At 49.9% G+C, this 21298-nt stretch overlaps 1 protein-coding gene across 2 annotated transcripts in view; it reads left to right on the top strand.

Annotated features, from left to right (window-relative positions):
• Positions 1 to 1655: 1655 nt before the first annotated feature.
• Positions 1656 to 21298, top strand: part of TMEM106B (transmembrane protein 106B) — a 29541-nt gene continuing 9898 nt past the window's right edge. The window contains exons 1-7 of one of the 2 annotated variants that reach the window (XM_036758556.1): positions 1656 to 1857; positions 6761 to 6989; positions 12566 to 12629; positions 15878 to 16037; positions 19640 to 19780; positions 20103 to 20152; positions 20925 to 20978. In XM_036758556.1, coding sequence (XP_036614451.1) covers positions 6770 to 6989; positions 12566 to 12629; positions 15878 to 16037; positions 19640 to 19780; positions 20103 to 20152; positions 20925 to 20978 — 689 coding nt within the window. In that variant the 5' untranslated portion in view covers positions 1656 to 1857; positions 6761 to 6769. Of the gene's footprint in view, positions 1858 to 1925; positions 2041 to 6760; positions 6990 to 12565; positions 12630 to 15877; positions 16038 to 19639; positions 19781 to 20102; positions 20153 to 20924; positions 20979 to 21298 lie in introns of those variants that run through there. The other variant, XM_036758557.1, reaches the window with a different exon arrangement.

Consider the following 21298-nt stretch of genomic DNA (forward strand, 5'->3'; position numbering starts at 1 on the left):
TGCTGAGTGGCAGATGCTTGATAAGAGGGGCCAGGTGGGAGCCAAGAACATACACCCCACGTAGAAAGCCCACAAATGTTCTTTCTGTTCAACTTCAGCATCTCTGAGAGTAAAGGCCCCTTCGCCTACTAGACTGGGATGAAGAAAACTCCATCCTTAAGGAAAGGGGGAAGAGGGGCTGCAGACTCGTGAATCGAGCGTTTCATGGAGCAACCAAGACTGCTGATACCATCGTGGGGGTCGGACCCACACAGGTCCTTAAGTGGCTGGCCAGCCTCCGGCCCTGGGGGCAGCAAGCCTGGGGCACTCTAATGGGCTCTGGCCAGGACGCGGTGAAGACTGCCCACGTGGGGGGGGGGGAGGAGCGCTGTATCAGGAGCGCAGTAAGGCAAGGCGGGCAGGGGGACCAGGACCTGCATCCGTGAGTGATGACGACGCTTCACACAGGGCACTAAGGAATGCAGCTGTGACAGTCAAACGCGCGTCCTCACAACGACTGTCCAGCTCTCACCGAGTCTCGGAGCAGCTGACTCTGTCCCACACCGGGAGAAGCTTGGCCAAGCCTCCTCGTGGATCTCAGGGTGTTCGGAGGAGGGCTGGCTAGAAAAAAGGGGTTCACCCCAGAGGGGCTTCAGGCTGGTGCCGGATAATCGGAGAAAACAAAGCCTTCCCAACAGAGGACGTCTTCAGGCAAAGGCTGGGTGACCCCCTGTCCGGAGGGTAGGGGGAGGGGGGATGCTTTTGAGGGTCCCCTCCCATTCTGTAGTGCCGCTGCTCTAACAAGATGACGATCCTACAGCCCCAACTTGACCCGGTCTTAACACAGGCGGGGTGGCGCCCACCGGCTGACCCTAAGACCCACGAGGGCAGGCAATATGCTATTTTTTTCCATGTTGTAGAGCGCTGGACAAAAGCAGGCACAGAAGGGGGCTCGCCACGGGGGCCTTGTTTAAGGAGGTCGGTCTGGCGGCCTCGGGAGCTTCCTGACTCCTGCCCAGGCATCCCGTGCCCACTGTCCAAGCTCAGGAAGCGCCACCGCAGGCAGCCTGAAGAGCGTCCCCGGGAAATCCGTGTGCGCACGGGCTGGGGCGGGCGGAAAACTCCAAGAGGGAGGAGTCTCCTCGGAAGCCCCGGGAGGAGGCAGTCACGGGACCGCGGCGGTGCAGGGAATGAAAATCGGGGAGGAGATGGTGAGTGAGAGGGCCCCCGCACCTCCTCCAACAGAGGGCAGAGGCTCAGGGACAACGCCAAGCCTAGCGCATGCGCACGAGGGACCGCGAGGCCGGCTGAGTCGGGGAAGCCAGAGTCCATGGCGCATCCGCTGACGCATGTGTACCCGGGGAAGAGACAGCCAGAAAGGATCAGCCGCCAATGCGCATGCGCAAATTGCGGAGTGACGCCAACCCCAAAAGCGGGGAGCCCTGGGTTCACAGCGCAAGCGCAGGTGCATCTAGGCAACAGACACTCCCCGCCCCCGCCCATCCCGGCCAAAAAAGGGGAGAGAGGGGCAAGGGACTAACAACTCATGCTCATGCGCACCTCCCTTGAGGTGTTTTCCAAGCTTGGAAGAGCCAGGTCAAGAAGTCAAGGACCGGCAGCCCAGGCGCATGCGCTTCGCTATGACTGATGCTGAAGGCAACGCCAAACCAAAACGCACGGGAAAGCGCCGGCCTATGCGCATACACAAATCCGGGTACTACGGAAGTCTAGGGAGAATTGTTCTGGAATCCCGGACTAAGGGTCAAACGCATGCGCATATCCATAACTGATGCTGGCCCTAAAAGAAATCCAGGTGCCGAGGAATGATGTCCCAGGCGCCTGCGCGCTGAGTCTCCTGATGTAAACAGGGGCCTCCAGGTAGGGCGCGCTCTCTGGTCCCTTCCTTTCTCCCCCCTCCCCCTTTCCCTCTCCCCCCTCCCCTCGCCACCCGCGCAGGCGCAGTGCGGAGAACGTCTGAGACCCTAGCGAACCGGGTGCCAGTGAGCGCCGGGCCAAGGGGGAGCCGGGCCGGGGCCGGGGAGCCCGCGGGGACCCGTCCAGGTGAGGGGGACCCCGGCGGAGGCTGGGAGGGGCTGCGGGGCGGCCGAGAGGCGCCCGATCCCCCCCCATGAGGGCGGCGGTGGCGGCGGCGGCCCTGAACGTCACCGGCTGGGGGAGCCGCCCCCCTGGGGGGCGGGGGGGGGAGGGGACAGCGACAACAGCAGACCACCCCCTGAGGCTTGCACCGCCTGACTCGGGGTGGGGGCCCCAGCGTGGGACCAGCGAGGACAGAAGAAGCCCCCCACCCCAAAGTTTGCAGGGCCCCCTGACCTGGCGTGTTGAGGGGCCCCCCTGGCCCTTGGGCTCCCCAAAGTTTGCAGAGTCCCGTGACCTGGCGTGCTGAGAGCAGCCCCCTAGGACGGGACCTGGCGACAGTAGCAGCGCCCCCTCCCCCGTCCCGTAGCGTGGCGGCTGGCCCCCTTCTTCTCGCTGTGAAGGGCCTCGGTGTGTGCCCTGCAGAGGTTTGCTTGCATCTTAAGCCCCTCAAGGGCAGGCACCTAGCACAAAGTCGGGTACACAGTAGGCGCTTAATGAGTGTTTGCCGATGGATCGGGAAGTGGGCATCATGGGCCCATGATGGAGGAGGCCCAGGGCGGGGCTCTGAACTCAAGTGTCCAGACTTGTAGAATCTGGGGTCGAGGCCTGGAAGGGACCTCAGGTGCCCCCCAGCCACTGGCCGACCGTTAGAGGTGGAACCCGGACCCAGGGCCATCGGGTCTGAGGAGGCGGAATGGCCCCAGCGTCAGGGAGGAGGCCGGGGTCCGGCCGCTCAGCGGGCTGCTGTCCACGGTGACAGCCTGCCGACCCCAGAGACCGGCCCATCTCTAACCCCGTGTCCCCCACTTGTGGCCGTTGGAGTCCCTGTGATTTCTCCCACGGAAGCAGAGGAACCCCCCCCCCCCCCAGCGGAGGAGCCCCGGGCCCAGACAGCTCGGCCCGGCTTGGGAGAGGGCATCAGGGGTAGGGTCCGGCCGGAGCCCAGCTGGGTGGCCAGTTAGGGCCCTGGGGGTCCCGTGCGCTCATGCCGGGGCGACAGTGCGAGCTGGCACACAGCCCCCGCGCTCTGCAGCCCGATGGGGGACGCTGCCAACGAGGAGCGGAGAGAGGGACTGGAAGTAGGGCCAGGAGGGCCGGGACGGCCGCCTGCAGAAGCGGGGCTTCCCCAGGAAGCGGACGGGGAGAGATAAGGAGGGAGAGCAGAGCGCGTGCCGGCGGGGGAGGACAGGAAGGGAGGAAGGGCCAGGTGGTGGAGGGCCGGCCCCTTGGTCCTGGCACACGCGTGCCCCAGCGGACGTCATTGCCGTGGGGCAGACGGGGGTGATGACCTGGGGCAGCAGTGACGGGGTCAGGGCGAGACGCAGCTGGCACAGCTGGCGCAGGATGGGCGAGGGGCACCGAGGTGAGGATGGGATCGTGCTCAGAGGGGGCCTGGAGGGTGAGCGTGCCCGCGGCAGGAACAGGAGGTTGGGGGGAGATAAGTCCAGTTTGAGGCGCTCGAGCCGTGTGCGAGATGGCTGCAGGAGGGTGTCCCGCAGCTGGATGGAGATGGACGCCCCGCAGCTGGATGGAGATGGACGCCCCGCAGCTGGATGGAGATGGACGCCCTGCGGGACTTCGAGCCGGATTTACCTGAGAGTCCTCGGCATGGACACGTGCTGGCGATCCTCGGGAGCAGATGAGATCACCAGTGACCATAGCCCGGAGGGAGAAAGGCCCGGGACAGAGCCCCGGGGGACACCCCTGAAAGTGAGCATGGCCGGGGTGAAGAGCCAGTGGTGGACGCTGAGAAGGAGCGGTCAGTCGGCAAGGACGGGAGGGTGTCCTCACTATTCAGGAGGAGGGCGACGGACAGTGTCCAGGGCCGCAGAGGGATCAGAGAGGCTGACAGCTGAGAAAAGCCCTCTGGATTCGGCTGCAGAGAGACGTTTAACGACTTTGGACAGGGGAGGTGGAGGCCCCGGTGTAGACGGCCTTCTCCATTGGACAGTGGTGAGCGCCGATGGAGGGACTCAGTGCGGCTGATCTGTGGATGGCAGAGACACGGCCTCCTCTGTGGGCAGTGGCTGATGAGCGGCTGGGGAGGGAGGTTGAAGGGACATTGGGGACAAAGGGGGGATGACCTGGGATGGAATGGCGTTGCTTGTGCAGGCAGAGGGTTGGCCTTTCCATGTGAGCGGGGTAAAGGAGAGGGGCATGGCAGAGGAGGAGAAGGGGGAGCTCTGGAGGGGAGGCAGGACGCTCAGCTGGGGGCCTGGGAGAGGGAATGTCGGAGATTGCCTCCCAGCACCACGGGCTGGGTGAGGCTCTGTACCATAGATTTGTAGGGGGCCCAGTCAGAAGGTTCAAATCTGGCTTCACATCCTGACTTCTACACACTCAGAGTGTGTCCGTGGCCTCTTCCTCTCCATTTGGGTATGGGGGTAACCTTTCTTGTGCTATTTGTACCTCAGTGTTATGAGAAAAGTACTGTAAATCTTAAAGTGCCAGATGCCTTTTAGCTATTTTTTAGATGGTCAGCCTTGACTAAGCATCAGTTAAAGTTGAAACTCGTTAAATGACTTAGTCACGGTCACATGGCTAGGATGGGGTTCAAACCTGGATCTTCTGGTTAGAGGTTCCCTTTGTCCCCTTTACTTGCCCGTACTTTGCATGTGGTGCCCACTCCAGTGTGGTTCATCTGTTTATTCTGGAGATGCCATTAATATTTCCCTTCCTTCCTGCTCCCTCATCCCCCCTGCCCTGAAAAAAGCCAGCAAGCCCCAGTGGTTCAGGGGAAGAAGAGGAACCTCTCTGGGCTCCTAGGAATTTATCTACAATTGATTCTTTGGAATTCAAAGCATTGCAGCTATTAGGAAGAAATTAGTTGTGGATTCACTCAGACAGATGAAAGTGTAGATTGTAGTCTTCTGGGAAGGCAGCTGTTCTCTGAATGGTCTTATCTCCTAAGCAGGACTATCTTAGACAAGAAACAGGCCACGGGGCCCCTGGCTAGGAGTCAGAGCAGGCCCTGGGGACCAGATGAGGCAATTGTGGCCAGAGCAGTGGAGTAAGTCAGAATTTCTTCTCTGGCCTTTTTGGTTAGTGTGACCCCTGAAGGTTTGCAATCCGAACTCCACAGTTGTCAGCCTCCTCTTTGGTACTAAGAGGTCCTAGGTCCAGGTATGGAAGAACGGTGGAGCTCAGGGCAGGCCCAACCTTGAGTCCTGACTCTGCTGCTCCTTCCAGATCACTTCACCCCATAGGCCTCAGTTTCCTTATTTGTCCTTTCCAGCCTAAGTCCCAAGAGCCTTATTTGCATTTTATCCCTAAATTTGTAAGCAGATTGGAGCATCAGCCCGTCATTCAACGGTAAAACGTTGTTATTTACATTAGTATCACAAAATAAGGATCATTTCCAAGGTAACTGTTGGTTCAGGCTTTTAGTTACTTAAAGAACCTTGTTCTTGTGGAGGCACGTGATGACAACTGGTTAAAAGTGGCTTTTTTAGCCTCCCACTTGTAGGTAAAACAGAGTTCTTAAAGGTGAGATAATTTAGCTCTTTAACCTCAGAATGTTAACTCTCAATGTGGTGACTCTAGACGAAAGTGTGGAAGTTTCTTTGCTGGGAGTCCCATATACCAGAGAGATAAAACTACAGTCCAGAAACCTGAAAATGCCCCTTATTTTATATTAAAATTAAATTAAACTAAGAATCGACTGCTTTTCTTCAAAGAACAGAAGAAGCGGTTTGCGAAGGTTGCCCCAAAGCTAAACGTAGCAAGGCCAGCACCTTCCCAATGGAGAGGGTGCTGGGCCTGGAATCAGCCCGGGACACTTCCTGGCTGCGTGTCTAGGAGGAGGTCACTTTTGACTCAGTTTCCTCAGATATAAAATGTGGATGGTAACAGTACCTTCCTCCCAGGGTGGTTCCGAAGATCAAGTGAGATGGTATTTGCTTGTGCCTAGCACGGTGCCTGGCACATAGTGAGGCACCGTTATCATTTTAACCGCTGCTGACCCTTGTATAACACCCTGATGTTAGCAAAACACTCTGGATCGTTTCTCCTTTGTTCCTTCCTTATACACTAGTCATGTGAGTTCCTCTCCATCTTACTGTTGATCAGGAAAGTCCAGCTTGTGAAGGGGTTGAGAGCTTGGCCACATCCCAGAGTGCGCTAGTAAATGGTGCCCCAGGGCTAAGCTGCTCCTCTGATAGGCCTCGACCCTCCAGGAATTGGAGGAGCCTGGGATCACCCAGCAGAACACAGTGGACAGCGAGCTGGATGGGTGTCTGGGGTTTTTTATCATCAAAACCTATGATTTTACTGGACTAGAGAATGTACAGTAAGGAAGCATCATCTCCCTCCATAGCAGTGTAAACACGCTACAGTTTACAGACTTAGCATTTCCTGGAGCACAGACTGGGAAGGAACTTGTCCAGAATCAAAAGGTGGGTCAGTGTGTGGCAGAGGTCTTCCTGATTCAGAGCTGGACGCTTGGGCAGTCTTGCCCCTCTGCTGCAAATGCTAAAAATAGCTCAATCCTTAGAAATTCAGGAAGTCATATTTTCAGCAGTATTTTGGCATGCCAGAATCCAAGTATTAAAATACCTGGCGGATGTCTTTAAAAGGTTATGCAATTATCTTTGTGTATTAATTTGTTATCACTGTAATAATAACTTCAACTTTACCTTGGAGAGTGTTTCTTTTTCCTTAAATTTTCAATAATTATTTTTTGTAGGTATCAGACATGGGTAAATCTTTTTCTCACTTGCCTTTGCATTCCTGTAAAGATGATGGCTATGATGGAATGACATCATCTGATAATATGAGGAATGGCTTAATTCATTCTGAAAGCCACAATGAAGATGGAAGGAACGGAGACGTCTCTCAGTTTCCATATGTGGAATTCACCGGAAGAGACAGTGTCACGTGCCCTACTTGTCAGGGGACTGGCAGGATTCCTCGGGGTAAGGAGTGCCACGTTTTTGTTTTCCCCCCAAATGAACTGCATCAATATACACACATACAGTTCTCAAAAGTAAGCCTAAACACTGTTGTTAGCTCCCCTCCCCATGTTAGCAAGCTGCCTGGACAGAGAAAAGGCCTCAGAACTCAGTTTTTAACGTGACTGTGGGCAGAGCTCCGCCTTAGATCCTAGAGAAGCAAAGACCAACTGAAAGCTAGTCCCTGTCTTCAGAAAGCTTAGGGGATATGTAGCCCGAATGTCTGCGAGGCCAAATGGAATATTTCAGGCAACAATAAGGATTTAGTGGCATACAAAGCCGAAAGGAAAAGAGAACTCCTATTCTCCTGGATAGTTAGATGGAAGGTCATTTGGGGAGGGAGAAGGCCTAAGCCACAGAAAGGATCTCCTCCACAGCCTTGCCAAAGGAAGGGGCTCCTGACCTGGGAAGTGGGGACAATGTGCAAAAGCATGGAGGTGGGAAAGAATTAAAAAGCCAGGGTACAGCAGATAAGCTCATTTGTCTTCAAGGGGAATGTGGGAGTCATGGAAAGAAGCATTTGGATGGGTTGGTGAGGGGAGACACAGAGGGATAGGAGAGGTTTTCACAGAACACCAAGGACAGTGGTGGAGGAGGGAGAGGCAGCCTTCCCTTGAGGGCACCAGGAAAGCCTGTGTGGAGGAGGTGCTTGTGGGCCAGGCCTTGAATAAAGGGAGAGATTTCACCGTGTGGAGGTGGAGGAAGGGGGTGACCATCGTAGGCATGGTGGAGGCCATCACAAGCAAAGACAGGCATGGAAAGCTGGGTGGTGAGCGGGGTGCAAAGACAGCTGCCTCAGCTGGCTGGGATATTAAAAAGAGCGAGTGATGTCAGGTTATGCAGTCAGGATGGAGTCACAAGGAGTGGGGTTTGGGGTATCAGGATCAGGAGCAACAACCACTGAAAGCATCTGAGGGGGAGAGATCTGAGGAATAACCATGACTTGCTGGATGGCAGCCAAGGTGAAGCTTTTCAGTATCTGTACATTAGGGGTCACGAGGGAAGAAAGAACAGTCAGGCTGAGAGCTCAGCTAGAATCTTGGTTATGAGGTAAGGCAGTGTGGCTTCACTAAGAGTTATGCTTGTCATAATCCAAGAACTCCAGAAGCTATCTATTTCCTAAAAAGACTGGCAAATATTTACAGACCACTTGTCTTGTGCAAGGCATTGTGGGGAAGCTAGTTCTTATTTGGGGAGGGGGAGCTACAGGTCAGAACAAGAGGGGGTGATGGCAGGTATCCACATCCACAAATGCCCAGACAAGGATGAGAGGAAAAGGGAAGGGACTGGGACAGGGTCAGAAATAGTTGTGAGAGCTTTCTGATGGGCTGTTGGGGTTGGGAGGGAAGGACACTGAGTCAAGATGGTATGCAAAACCATGCAATCCAAGAGTGATAAAGTGGGGCAATGAGAAGGGGGAACAGGAAGTCAGGCCTTGGCTTCTCCTCCTCCTGCAAAGAATTCATTGTTTGGTTTGTGCCTTGGCTTCCTGCCTTCTAAAAATGAGGGCATTGGCCTCAGTGACAATACTGATAGCCTGTGTTCATAGGAGAGAACTCAGTTGGGGAAGGCCTCTTGGACTGCTCTGGGGAGAGTGGGGGAGGAGTACCATTTAGTCTGGTGGGTGCAGGGTAAGGCAGGATGGGTCCCGCTTGGGCAGAGCCTTAAATGCCAAATGGAGGGATTTCTGTTAGATTGAATGTCATTGGGAACCGCTGGACTTCATTGAGGAGGGAAGGAGCATGATTAACTCTTTGCTTTAGAAAATCAGTTGTGTGAAGGTTGGATTGAAGCAGGAGCAAGTGTGTGTGTGTGTGTGTGTGTGTGTGTGTGTGTGTGTGTAGAAAGAGGGAAGTGAACGATGCTCAGTGATGGAAACGAATGTTTGGTAATTGATCGTATGTGTGGGATGGGGGAGGAATCGAGGACATCACTGACATCGTGGACCCGGATGGCGGTTTCCTTAACAGAAATAGGAACATTCAGGCAAGGGAATGGTTGGAGGAGAATGATAACTCGTTCTGTAATATTCCATTGCACTCATGTACCACAGTGGGTATGGCCATTCCCCAGAATATAGGTGACTGCCTCATTTTCAGCTCTTAAAACTCCTGCTATGAATATAGTGGCAAATCAGGGACCTTTTCCAACCCCTCTTACCTCTGGAATCAAATTAAATTCCTCTGTTTGCCATTTAAAGGTCTTCACACCCTGGCTCCATTGTGGGATTGAAAATTGATCGCTCGCCCATTAGTGTCAAGACTGTTTTATGTTTGCCTTTTTATACCCAGCCCCTAGTGGGTGTTTCACAGAGCCATGTTGATTGGCTATCTTGGACCTCCTTGGGATGTGCACCTTTTCTCGCCACTTCTTGGGGTTAGAGTATGGACATTTTAGGCACTTCTTTAATATGAATTCAAATGACCATCCTGAATAACTAGTTCAGGCAGCTCTTAACTCCACCAACAATGTATCAATGTGCCATAGACCAGTATTTAAAAATCGAATTTGGCCAAATAAGTACATGCCTCCATGTAAGCAATTTTTCCCTTTCTACTTTATTTGTGTCTGTTTCATTTCATTCATGAAAGCTTCCATTCCTCTTGGGCTGACTTGGGGTCGTACCTTATAACTGAGCCCCTTTCAATTTGTACTCCTGAAATCAAGGGTATGTGTCCGGCCATCCCTGGCTTTCCTCTCTTTCTCTGTGCCAAGCTCTGCAAAGGAACGGCCGCCCCCACCCCAACGTTCCCATGTAGGAGGCTAGAAGGGAGAGTGGCCAAGACAAAGCAATCAGGTGTATCAGAAAGAAACTGTTTGCTTCCTCCTCCTTGGCCCAGTGCATTTGCTGAGCCCCTGACTGTGGCCTTACTGCTGGGGGATAGCCTGCTGTCACTTAGCCTGGCAGACAAGGCCTGCAGAGGGCTGGTCTTGTCCTCCATAGCCCTCAGTTCTGTACCCTAGAAAGGACTGTGGATTTCACCTTGGAAGTGGTCTGTGCCACCTGGGTGTATAGGGCTGGGCAAAAATGTCCCCTGATTCCTCCTGTCCTCCCTCCTCTGCTGCCCTGGACTTGTTCTGCCTCCCACCTTGGTCCCATGCCAGACACTAAGCAGACCGTTTGATTTCCTGGGCAGCGGGTGACGGCAAAGGGGACAGGCACCTGTGCAGTCTTGACCTGTTGGGAGGAGCTGAGGCTAGACCTCAGGTCGGCCTTTTGTGAGGGGCCAATTCGCCTCCTTAATGGCTCAGCCAAAGAAATTTGGGACGGGAACATCTGCTGAACCACCCCCAGCCCTGAGAACTCTTCTCTCTCTGATCAGTGCTGGGCATGGGTCAGTTCCTACCGCATTGTTCCATATCACCTCCATATGACTAAACCTAGTCATGTGGCTATTACACATACACATGGTCATTACTCATCATCTTAGAATGAGGCCTGGCCTTCCTCCTAAACCAACAGAAAACAGAACTAAACTAACTTGTATCTGGCTTTGGAATTGTGGGCCTACTCTCCAAATGTTAATTTTCCAAAGGAATGTAATAGGGTGATCATGTCAATCAACAAAAAATGAGATGTAAATCACCATGCTAGGTGTTGTGGTGGATGCAAAGACATATGAGGCATGGTTCCTGCCTTCAGCATGAAGTCACGAAGCATTTATGAAGCACCTGCTAGGTACCCCAGGTACTGTGGTGAGAAGGAAGGAGAGAGAGAGAAGCAGAGGTGGAGAGAGAGAGAAGAGAGAGAGAAAGAGAAAGCGGGGGGGAAGAGGGGGGAGAGAGAGAAAAAGAGGCGGGGAGGAGGAGGAGAGAGAGAAGGGGGAGAGAGAGAAGGAAAAAGTGGGGGGAGAGGCGGGGAGAGGGAGAGAATGAACGAGACAGAGAATGCATTCCAGGCATGAGGGACAGGCAGTGAAGATGCACTCACTGGGGAGATGGATGGCTGGGTGTGAGGAGCAGCCAGGGGCTGGTGTCACTGAATCTCTGAGTGTGTGGAGGGCAGTGGGGTCCGAGGAGTCTGGAGAGGTGGGAGGAGCCAGTGATGAATGGCTCTAAAAGCCAGATGTGGATTTTGGAGGAGATAGAGTAGGTGGGTGGCATGGTCAGACTTGGCCTTCAGGAAGCTCCATTTGACAGGTAAGTGGAGGATGGGCCAGAATGGGCAGAGACAGAGCCAGCAAGGCCAGGGGCATTCACAAAAGATGCTGTGAAGGCAAAATTGAGAGGATTTGGCAACAGCTTGGGTATGGCGGGGTTGGTGTGAGAGCGAGGGAAGAGTCAGGCAGGACACTTGGAAGTTTTGAGCCTAGGGCCTGGGAAGAGGTTGGTGCCCGGGAAAGCAATAGGAAAATTAGGAAGGGGGAGGAATTGGAGGGAAAGAAAACGCTTTTGGTTTTGGACATTCTCAGTTGAAGATGTCCACAGGCTGTAAGCTGGTAAAAATTAACTATCCATATGTTAAATAGCAGTTTAAAGGCCAGATAGTTCAAGGTCTTGCAGGCCAATTTAATTAATTGAATGAGTTCAGAAGTGGGATCACAGACTGTATCTGGTGATCTAGGGGCCTTTATGGAAGCAGGGAAGAGGGCCCTGACCATTAAGTATAGAAGATTTTTATAATTAGGTGGGATGTTTGGGGGGCTTGATATGTGCAGAATTCAAGGTGTGCTCATTTCCATTGGTTTGGACAAAGGGGAAGATCCCTTAGGGAAAAAAGTAATTAAGATGTGAGATAGATCAAAAACATGTTGTCAGGGGCCTTGAATGCCAGAGTAAAGAGTTTGAACTTTCCTCTGTAAGAAGGAAGGAACTAAGAAGGTTTCTAATGATGTTTAAAAGTGGTGATGCACAAAGAGGAATCTGATCCTTGGCACGTCAAGGGAATTGGAGGGGACAGGGCTTTAGAAAGACAGGCAGAGGAGGAGACAGAGATTGCCTAGAATGGGGCTTCTTAACCAGGCATCTGTGCTGCCTAAAGATCTGTCGTGATAACTGTTTCAGTGTAACCGCTGTCTTCTGTAATCCTCTGCTTTATTGTGCATTTAAAATATCGGTCTGATGAAGACTCCGTGAGCTTCCCCAAACTGCCCAAGGGATCCGAGGCACACGGAAGGCCCAGACTTTCTGACATGGAAGGCTAATTCCTGATTAATGTGTCCCTACTTGGATACTGTATGAGACTCTTCTGAAACTCTGTGAAAATTAAAGTTTCATATTGCATTTTCATGCAGTTGTAATTTCTGTTTCATTTATTTATTTGGGAAAATAACATTCTGACTAGGCAAATTTGGGTTCCTTGTAGCTTTTTAGGGTAGTTTAAAGTAAGTCCCCATTGCTGAAGCCCGTACCTTACCCTTTGCTCACATGTGCTTGTTACTGTAGAATCACGGTGATGCGCGTCTAGATGTAACTTGATGTAACAGGTTGATGGCATGTTAAATCATTACTTTCTTACTTCACCATTGTTGCAATGGTATTTTACTGTGTGTTTATTTAACTGTTTACATTTATTTTTAACATGCTTCTTATGTTTGTAGGCCAGGAAAATCAACTCGTGGCATTGATTCCATACAGTGATCAGAGACTAAGGCCGAGAAGAACGTAAGTAGTGATAAAAGAAAATCAGCGTCTGCATGCTTTCTGTGTTGGTGACAAAACTTCCCCAGCTGCAGATGTGTCATGGAGAAATATTGTGGTTCAAGTTTTTAGGTTGTCTGTGACTTCGTAGGGAGCCCTGTGGCACAGGGCACAGAGGATTGGCCTTAGAGCCCATCCTGGACTAAGGGGATGGCCAGGGCCCAGCATGGTGTGCTCATGCATACGGTCATGCCTCAGCATGCTTGGGGCTACGGGTGCGGAACCCCGAGAATGTGGAATACCACAAGTTACCCTAGGCCCACCCCACCTACACGCCTCGTTTGTGATAATTCTGATCAGATTTATTGAACACACAGAAGAACTAAAACAACACGGTGCACCCATAAAAATGTTGCAGTTTCTACATGAGAAAGATAAATCTCACAGACAAGGTGGAGTCTTTGTGGATTTCCTTCTCCTACAAAAAGTGCCCAATACAAGGATCTCTGTGGGAGAGAATCAAGGAGGCCGCACTGCAGCCTGGAGTTCTTCAGCCTACCAAAACTTTTAAGAAAATTTAATACATTTACCTACGCATACTACTGGTAGTAAATGATAAGGTGGATGAATAATAGACAGTTTATGCATCGATGGCTTAAGTAATTTTTTTTTTTAGTTTTCATTACGTATGCACATTGTTTGCAACGTTCCACATACAGCACAAATCTCTAGAAATTTTCATCTAGTTATTGGTGGCCAGCCTGTGAATAACCAAACCTGTGAGTGCTAAGGGATGACTGTGTGCACGAGTGTGCACACACACACACACACACACACACACACACACACGCCCCTACACTCAAAAGCTTCACGAGGACTTAGCCGTGAAAGCAGTCTTATTTTCTTAAGGAGATTATTAATTGGAAGGAAAAAAGTCCCTTCCAGGGAGAGGTGCTTCAGTGCACAGATTGATGAACTGAAAAGCTCAGCTTTTCCTCTTCTTTTTCCTCCTCCTTTGTGGAGGCCTAGAGCCTCAGTGTCACAGAAGTCCTCTGAAGGCTGAGCAGCTGAGCTGTCTGTTCCTTATCACTCCCCTCCATTCCTCTCTCTCTCTCTCTCCCCCCCCCTCCCTCCCTCCCTCCCTCTCTCCCTCTTTCCCTCCCTCCCTCTCTCTCTCCCTCATTCCCTCTCTCCCCCTCCCCTTTCTCCCTCCCTCTCCCCCTCTCTTTTTCTCCCCCTGGTCCCTTGGGCTGTGTACTTTCTCCTGAGGAGTAACGGGATTGTCCAAGGCTGGGTGTCCCACTTCCAGCTCTGCCCTCGGGGCAGACGTGTTTAGAGATTACCTGGGAGATCACAGATGGAGCCAAACCTGAGACAGAGACCCCTTCAGCACTGGTCAGTCCCCTGTCTCTGCATTCACCACAGCTGTCTTTTGTGATCTGGACAGTCTGAACATAACTAAGAACTTTAACTAGATAGGGTAGAAGTGCAAAGTATGGCCTTCTCCTCCTCCCCACTTCCCCCTCTAGCTTCCCAGTAAATAACAGCTTTTATTCTCATTAGCTCTAGTACATATTTTGGAGTAATGTTTCTTAAAATTAGGTGACCAAGCCCAGAGGCTTATGGGCAAGCAGTTTGGGAACAGTGGGTGTGGTTCGTACAGTTTTCAGGGTGGTGACTTGACCCCAAGAGGTATGTGATGGGAGGGGCAGCTGCCTCCTACCCTCTTGGTGATAGCCCAAGTTGAGTTTTCTTTATCTCTATCACCTCCACACCTGATGTGGCCTCCATGAAGAGGTTGTGATCTTCATCTCAGTCCTCATCACATTACCTTTCCCCCAAACCCTGTGCACTTCCAGTCTTCTGTAGCCATCTCAAGGGCACCACCCTTCTTCTCATCTCCCAAGTTCCCAGCCTTGATGCCATTATCTTCTCCCCCCTCACTCATGCCACCTCACATCTGTCAGTCTCTCTCCTTGGGCTTTCCTGCTACAGCTGAGCCCATAGTTCAGAGCCCATCACTTCTCGCCCATACTACTGCAGTGGTCTCCTTCCTGGCCTCCCAGCCTCCGTTCAGGCCATCTTCTGCCCAGCTACCAGAGCAATTTCAGAAATGCACATCTGACCAACTCAAGTCAGTGCTACCCGGGAACTCCCAGATCAAATGTCATTCCATCTTTTCCTTATACTTCGTTAGTTTCTGTTTTTATTTGGCTTCATTAGATTTCCATAATTATTAATACATAGTACTTATACGTCTGACCTATGAATACAGAAGCATTAATGATAGTAGTGGGTTCCCAGCTGTCTTACTGGGGGCATATGATCAAAATGTTTGGAGATCACCATGATATTTATAGAATATGCTTATCTAGTCCAATTTAAAGATAAGCAAACTGCCAATGACAAATCTTCGGCGGTCAAGCCTAAGATTTAAAGGTAGCCTACGTTGGATGCTACAGCAGAGTAGTGTGCCATGTCTAATGGGGAAGGGTTTTTATTTGTAATTTGGTGTAGAAACTCCCCCCACTGATGCAGATGGACATACTGGATGACTTACACTTAGAGGTTGCAGGTCACTGGTCTTCCCTACGGGTCGCATACAGTGTGTCATATTAAAAACTTAATTTGTTTAAGGTGCTAGGAAAGGCTTATCTAATTTCAATGGGAAATATTATTTGTGAAATTTTAACACTATGCAAATTGGTATTTGTTCACTAGGCATCAATGAAATTTCCCTTAAATATTTTAGTTAAATGCCCTTTAGAATCCTTTTTTTATTAACTCTTAAAATACTTTCCATCTTCACACTAGTCAAGACTCAGTCAAAAAAATGAAATCTGAGCATAGAACATTTTATTTCACCCCGTTCCAAACTCAGGTTCATCTTTATGATGGCTATTTAGAACATTTTATTTCACCCCATACTAAAGTCAGGTTCATCTTTATGATGGCTATTTAGAGTGAGGGGAGAATGGGCCTAAGGAAGGGTATTTTACAGTGGCTCCATAGGGCGAGAGAAGCTGAGCACCAGGGGGAATAGAGAGCCTCTATCCAACACATCCTGGCTGTGATCCCCAGGATGCATCTACAGTGGAGAGGGCATGTCTCATGGGAGTTGTGTTGTTCCAGTGCAGTCACAGATTGGGTTAAAAAAGACGAGAGCATAAGGAGAATACCTTTTAGTCCACGTGTGCTTAGGCTGAGCTCTCCCCACAGTTTATGGCGTGTTCCCATTTTAAACTGTCCTTTCTTTTCCTTGTGACTTCCAGAAAGCTCTATGTGATGGCATCTGTGTTTATGTGTCTGCTGCTTTCTGGGCTGGCCGTTTTCTTCCTGTTTCCTCGATCCATTGACGTGAAATACGTTGGTGTGAAGTCAGTGTATGTCAGTTATGATGATGCAAAGCGTGTGATCTACTTAAATATCACGGTAAGTGCAGATATTAATGCAGAATCTCTTACCTTGTTCCTTTTTTTTAACCATTTCCTTCCAGGGGTATGTGTTTACATGTATCTTTCCAAAGAGCCTCACCAGTTTAGGGTCGGGGCAGCTGGAGGCCCAGGGGACAGGGCTCTAGGGCCGGAGTCAGGAAGACTTGTGTTTCCAGCCAGCCTGGGACCTTCACTAGTTGTGTGACCCTGTGAGCGTCACTTTCCTCTAATGGCCTGAATTGGTAATTAAGATGGGCTTTTAGCACTTATTCAATCAAGTGCCCTTGAAGAGTTTGGCCTTTGTTTCCTTGATTAAATTAGGAGTCCTTGATAACCTCCTTGCCTCAAGGGAAAGCCTAGTTTACATGGATTTGAGTGACATGTTTAGACCATGTGGATTTAAGTTGCATTTTTGTGACACTTTTAGGTCACATGGGTGAATCGCATGTGTGACTCACCTTTGACCCTGAACAAGATATATAAACCCAGAGGTTGGCATTCTCCCTTGGGGCTCTGAGCAGCAGGAGGAGGGGCGCATTACTCTGGGCTGGCCGTTGTTATGAGTTCTCCGGCTCCTGAACTCAGAGATTGTTGGTTTCTTGGTAACCATGAATTGTATTTGGTCTGTTTATGATGTATGTTTGTAATTTGTTTGTATTTGCTCTAAAGTTCAGGGTGCTGGTTTTTTCCCCTAAACTAAGTGAATGATATTTGTATGTTGGATTGAAATAAGATTGTTAACCCTGTAACATTACTTTCCTTAGTAAAGCAGATCCAAAGAACCTGTGCTGGCAGCGTTCTTGTGGTTGGGCTTGTGTTGGTCTTTCACCCCCACAGCAGCTGCTAGCCGGATTGTTGTGATACTGCCCTGATGGCTGAACTGTAAAATTGGGAAGATAATAGCTCATTGAACTCTGTGATTCAAGAAGTACATTACTGTACATAGGCTGAGGTATTTGAACTTTAGTTAGGAGGCTTGGCTAGAACAAGAGAAGCGCCTCATGCTGTCTTTGCCTGGGACAGGACGCTGAGCAGAATGGGGTAGAGATGCTGCTCGTTGTGGCTGACAGTTGTATGTCTTGTTAGATTGTACTCAGTGACTATCATGGGGCTTTCTCTGAAAGCAAGAGTGTACATTTACATAAGACTAAAGAATTTAAAGAAACAATTATTGGGAAATGTTTCACTCCGAGAATAACTCTTTGGAGAGAAATTTCCCCAGGAAAGATAGGGCAGAGCTCCATACCACCATTAGAGACAACAGGAGTGGGGACGGCTCTCAGGTTCTGCAGGTGGACGTGTGCCCTAGACAGAGCTTTAGTCATTTAGGAAGAGTGAAAGGTGTGCCCCTTGGCCCTTGCTTGTGTGTGCCAGCTGCCCCTCCTCCCTTGCACCTGTCCTGACCGGGGACTACTGCCACCCCTGCTTACCTGTTGCATCGAGGGGGAGTCCTGGTATGGAAATGTGCAGGGAATGTTTCTTTCTTGAGGGTGCTGCCTATCATCTCCATATTTCTATTTACAGTACTGGCCATGGGAACTTGTTTACAGAATTTAATTAAATGGTTTTAATTAGAGATATATCCCTGTCTCCATCACTTAAAAGTCCCTTACTCATAACTTTCTTATGCCTGGGCCTCTTGGATAAGTCGCATCATCTAAACATCTGTCAATTTAGGAAAAAGAGCAGATTTTCTTCCAGGCCTCCATGCTCAGCAGGCGATCTGAAGGAGTGCAGATTGTCTCATCATTGTCCTAGGCCTTCTCCCTGCTGGAGCCCAGATTGAGGTGTGTCCTTGACCTGTCCACTGTGGCGGGGATTGGCCTGGCTGCACAGGGCCCTTTGCCCAGAGGCATTTACTCCATGCTCAGCGGTGATGGTAGTTTGCAGCTTTGGTCACCTCTTTCACTGCTGACTGGCCCAGGCCGGGACCTGGCCCCTGAAGGCACAAAGGCAATCCTCCTGCCACCTTGAAGAAGCAACCTGGGGTCGCCGTTATGTTCCACTGGACTTTCAGAAAACAAATTATGTTGAAAGCATTTTTGTGGGTGTAACTCATGGCAGTTTGCCTTCTGAATTCCTTTTCTTCATCTTTCACCACCTTGTAGTTCTGTTGAGAAGGAAAGGGAAAGGGAAAATGAATGAGCATTTATTAAGCACCACTGTGTGAAGACATTGGGCTAAGTAATATCATCTCAATTGACTCTCACAACAACCCTGCAAGGTGTGTCTGTTATGGTAATACCCACTTTATAATCGAGGAAACTGAAGCAGACTCCTCACCATCCCCATGTCCAAGCTATTGCCAAGGCAGGTCGATACCACCTTTGAGGCATCCCTCGCATATGCCCCCTTCTCTTCTCTGCCCTCCCTGGCTCGGGCCCTTCTCCCTCATGCCTGAACCACCGCAGTAGCTGCTGGTGGGTCTGCTTGTCTCAGGTCTCTCCCAGCTCCAGCCAGTGGCTCCCCATGGCCTCCAGGATCAAATACAAAGTGTTCTATCTGGCATTCAAGGCCCTGGGCCTTCCCGTCTTTCTCACCCCTTACTCCTGACGTGTACTCTTTGATCCAATGACTCTGGCCTCCTGGCCATTCCACAAATCTTAGCTGTGATCATTCCCACTGCCCATGCTTTCTCCGAGTCCCAGCTAACGTGCCACCTTTTCCAGGAAGCCTTTCTTAGCCTCTCTTCATTTGAGTGCCTTCCCCGCAGTTATTTCCCTTTTATCCTGTATGTAGCCTATATTTCTATATCTGTTTGCTCGTGGTTCCCCCATTACATTGTGAGCTTCTTAAGGGCAGGGACTGTCTTCTGCTTCTTTCTGTATCCTCAGTGCTTAGACAATGGTGCTTTATAAATGTTTATGGAGTGACTAATTATTTATATCCGTAGACAACGCTTAACACTTCACATAGACACATGGTGGGAGCTTAATCATTTTTGATCTATCGATCATGCTGAAAAGATAACTTGCAGGCCCCTGTGAAGGGCTTTAACAGGGCTTGTCATTTATCACAAAGGATATAGGGAGCCAAGGTAGTTTCTTAAGGAGTGAAGTGATATGGTGAGACCCTTAGTGGTTGTTTGAAAAATGGATTTGAAGAGGATTGTTGGAGGCCATCCAGGACCACCGACCTCGTTTGTAGATGGGGATCAGAAGTCTAGAGGGGTTGGCAGTTGCCCAAGGTCATCCAGGTGTTATGTTGAAGAACCTGGGCTTTAACCTGGGTCACGTGTCTCCAAGATTTAGCTCTGTGTTTACTGCTTCACTCTGCCTTCCACCAGCCTTAATGTTCACCTTGTGTGTGAATTCCTGTCTGTGTGGAGCCAGACCAAATTGCAGGACATTGTTGGTAAATGTATCTTGTTGCTTTCCACAAATGGCGCCATTGTGAGTATCTTACTTAGCCCGTTTGGGATGCCGCTTTCTGTTTTCCTTGTCACTGGGAGCCTAGATATCCCAGATGGCAGCTCCCATGGGGAATCTTTCCCAGCCTCCACCAGAGCAGAGGATTTCACAGACGCGCTTGATGAGTGAATGAGTTTGAGAAGCCAAACAGTTTGAGACAATTTACAAATATCTGCCTTTCTCTTTGCAGAGCACCCTAAATATAACGAACAACAATTATTATTCTGTGGAAGTCGCAAACATCACAGCGCAAGTCCAGTTTTCAAAAACTGTTATTGGAAAGGCGCGATTAAATAACATCACCAATATTGGGCCACTGGATATGAAACAGGTAAAGAGTGGCGGCGGAACTTTTTTAAATTTCTAAGTGATTCCTAACTTAATTTTTTAATATATCAGAGTGTGTCAGACTATCTTTAAAAGGCTTGGTTTTAAATGTCTCCAGCAGCTCCTCTTAATTATTTAATTCATTTTAAATAATAAATAAATAATTTTAACCAAACAGGTGTCAAACGTATTTTAGAAAGAAGGGGAAAGGGTATCATAGAATTGAACATGCAGAGATGGGGTGTTTGGGCTCTAAGAATTTGAGGAATTATTTTTTTAAAACTTTCCATCACTTTAACCCTTTTCATATCCTTTTTATCTTTCAGATTGATTACACAGTTCCTACCACTATAGTAGATGAGATGAGTTATATGTAGTAAGTCTGGATTCTTTTTTACATCAGTAGTATGAGCATCTTTTAAAAGCTGAACCTTGATCTCATTCCTACATGACAGTATTTTTGCCTGTAAAATTTTAGAATTCTCATCTGTTGCATTTTGAATTAGAATTTACATTTTGTAAACTGCTTACCTTGATTTCTCTGTAGCACAAGGTGGTAGGAAAGCCCTGAATGATTTCCCCCCAGAGAGAGGAGCACCCTGGGAGTCCCAAGTCCTAGGACTCAGCTCATGCCTCTCCGCAGGTGGGCTCTGTTACCCTGGGCAAGTCCCTACCCCTCTCAGCACCTCCTGGAGCTCTGTAAGGCCGGCTCTGTTAGTACAGGGAGTTTGCGTACCAGAAAGGAGATAAAAAAGATAACACAAACAGCTATTCCAGAGGAACTGTTTGATATGTCTGTGTACCCACAGTTCCTTTAAAGAACTAAACCACTGGGGCAGCTAGGTGGTGCAGTGAGTAGAGCACCAGCCCTAGAGTCAGGAAGACCTGAGTTCGAATCCAGCCTCAGACTTACTAGCTGTGTGACCTTGGGCAAGTCACTTGACCCCAATTGCCCTGCCCTTCCCCCCTAAAAAAAATAAAAACTAAGCCATTGACATATTCAGATGATGATGACTCCTGAATAAGGGTGGCTTGGCTAGTCAGTCTCCCATGTGTATCACCATCAGGCTTGAGGGTGGAGGAAGGGGAGGAGAAGTTCTCATCTTTGTCCATCATTGATACCTCTTCCTCCATGTTCTCTTTAACAGTGATTTCTGCACGATGATCTCCATCAAAGTCCACAACATCGTGGTCATGATGCAGTAAGTGGGAGTGGTTGCTTTCTGTCCAGGCTGGGTGATGTTATCTAGATGGGAACTAGATGACCTCTAAGTTCTTAGCATTCCTTCATTGATTGGTTTCACCACCTACAGTTTTTGTGCTCCTTCCAGTGACAGAGCTTATAGCTCTGCTGGGTCCTCTGTAGGGCTTTAGGCTTCTTCGGCTGGAGCATCCCTCCCTGTGTAGGTCCTCTGCTTGCAGCCTCACCAAGCTTGCCAGTCTGTGGCTAGGAGGTAGCTAGATTGTCTTTCAGGCCCACACTTGGCTCGAACTTGGAGCCATCCCATGTGATAGGACCTGT

Source organism: Trichosurus vulpecula, chromosome 5 (genome assembly GCF_011100635.1).
Source record: "Trichosurus vulpecula isolate mTriVul1 chromosome 5, mTriVul1.pri, whole genome shotgun sequence".
In the NCBI taxonomy this organism is placed as follows: Eukaryota; Metazoa; Chordata; class Mammalia; order Diprotodontia; family Phalangeridae; genus Trichosurus; species Trichosurus vulpecula.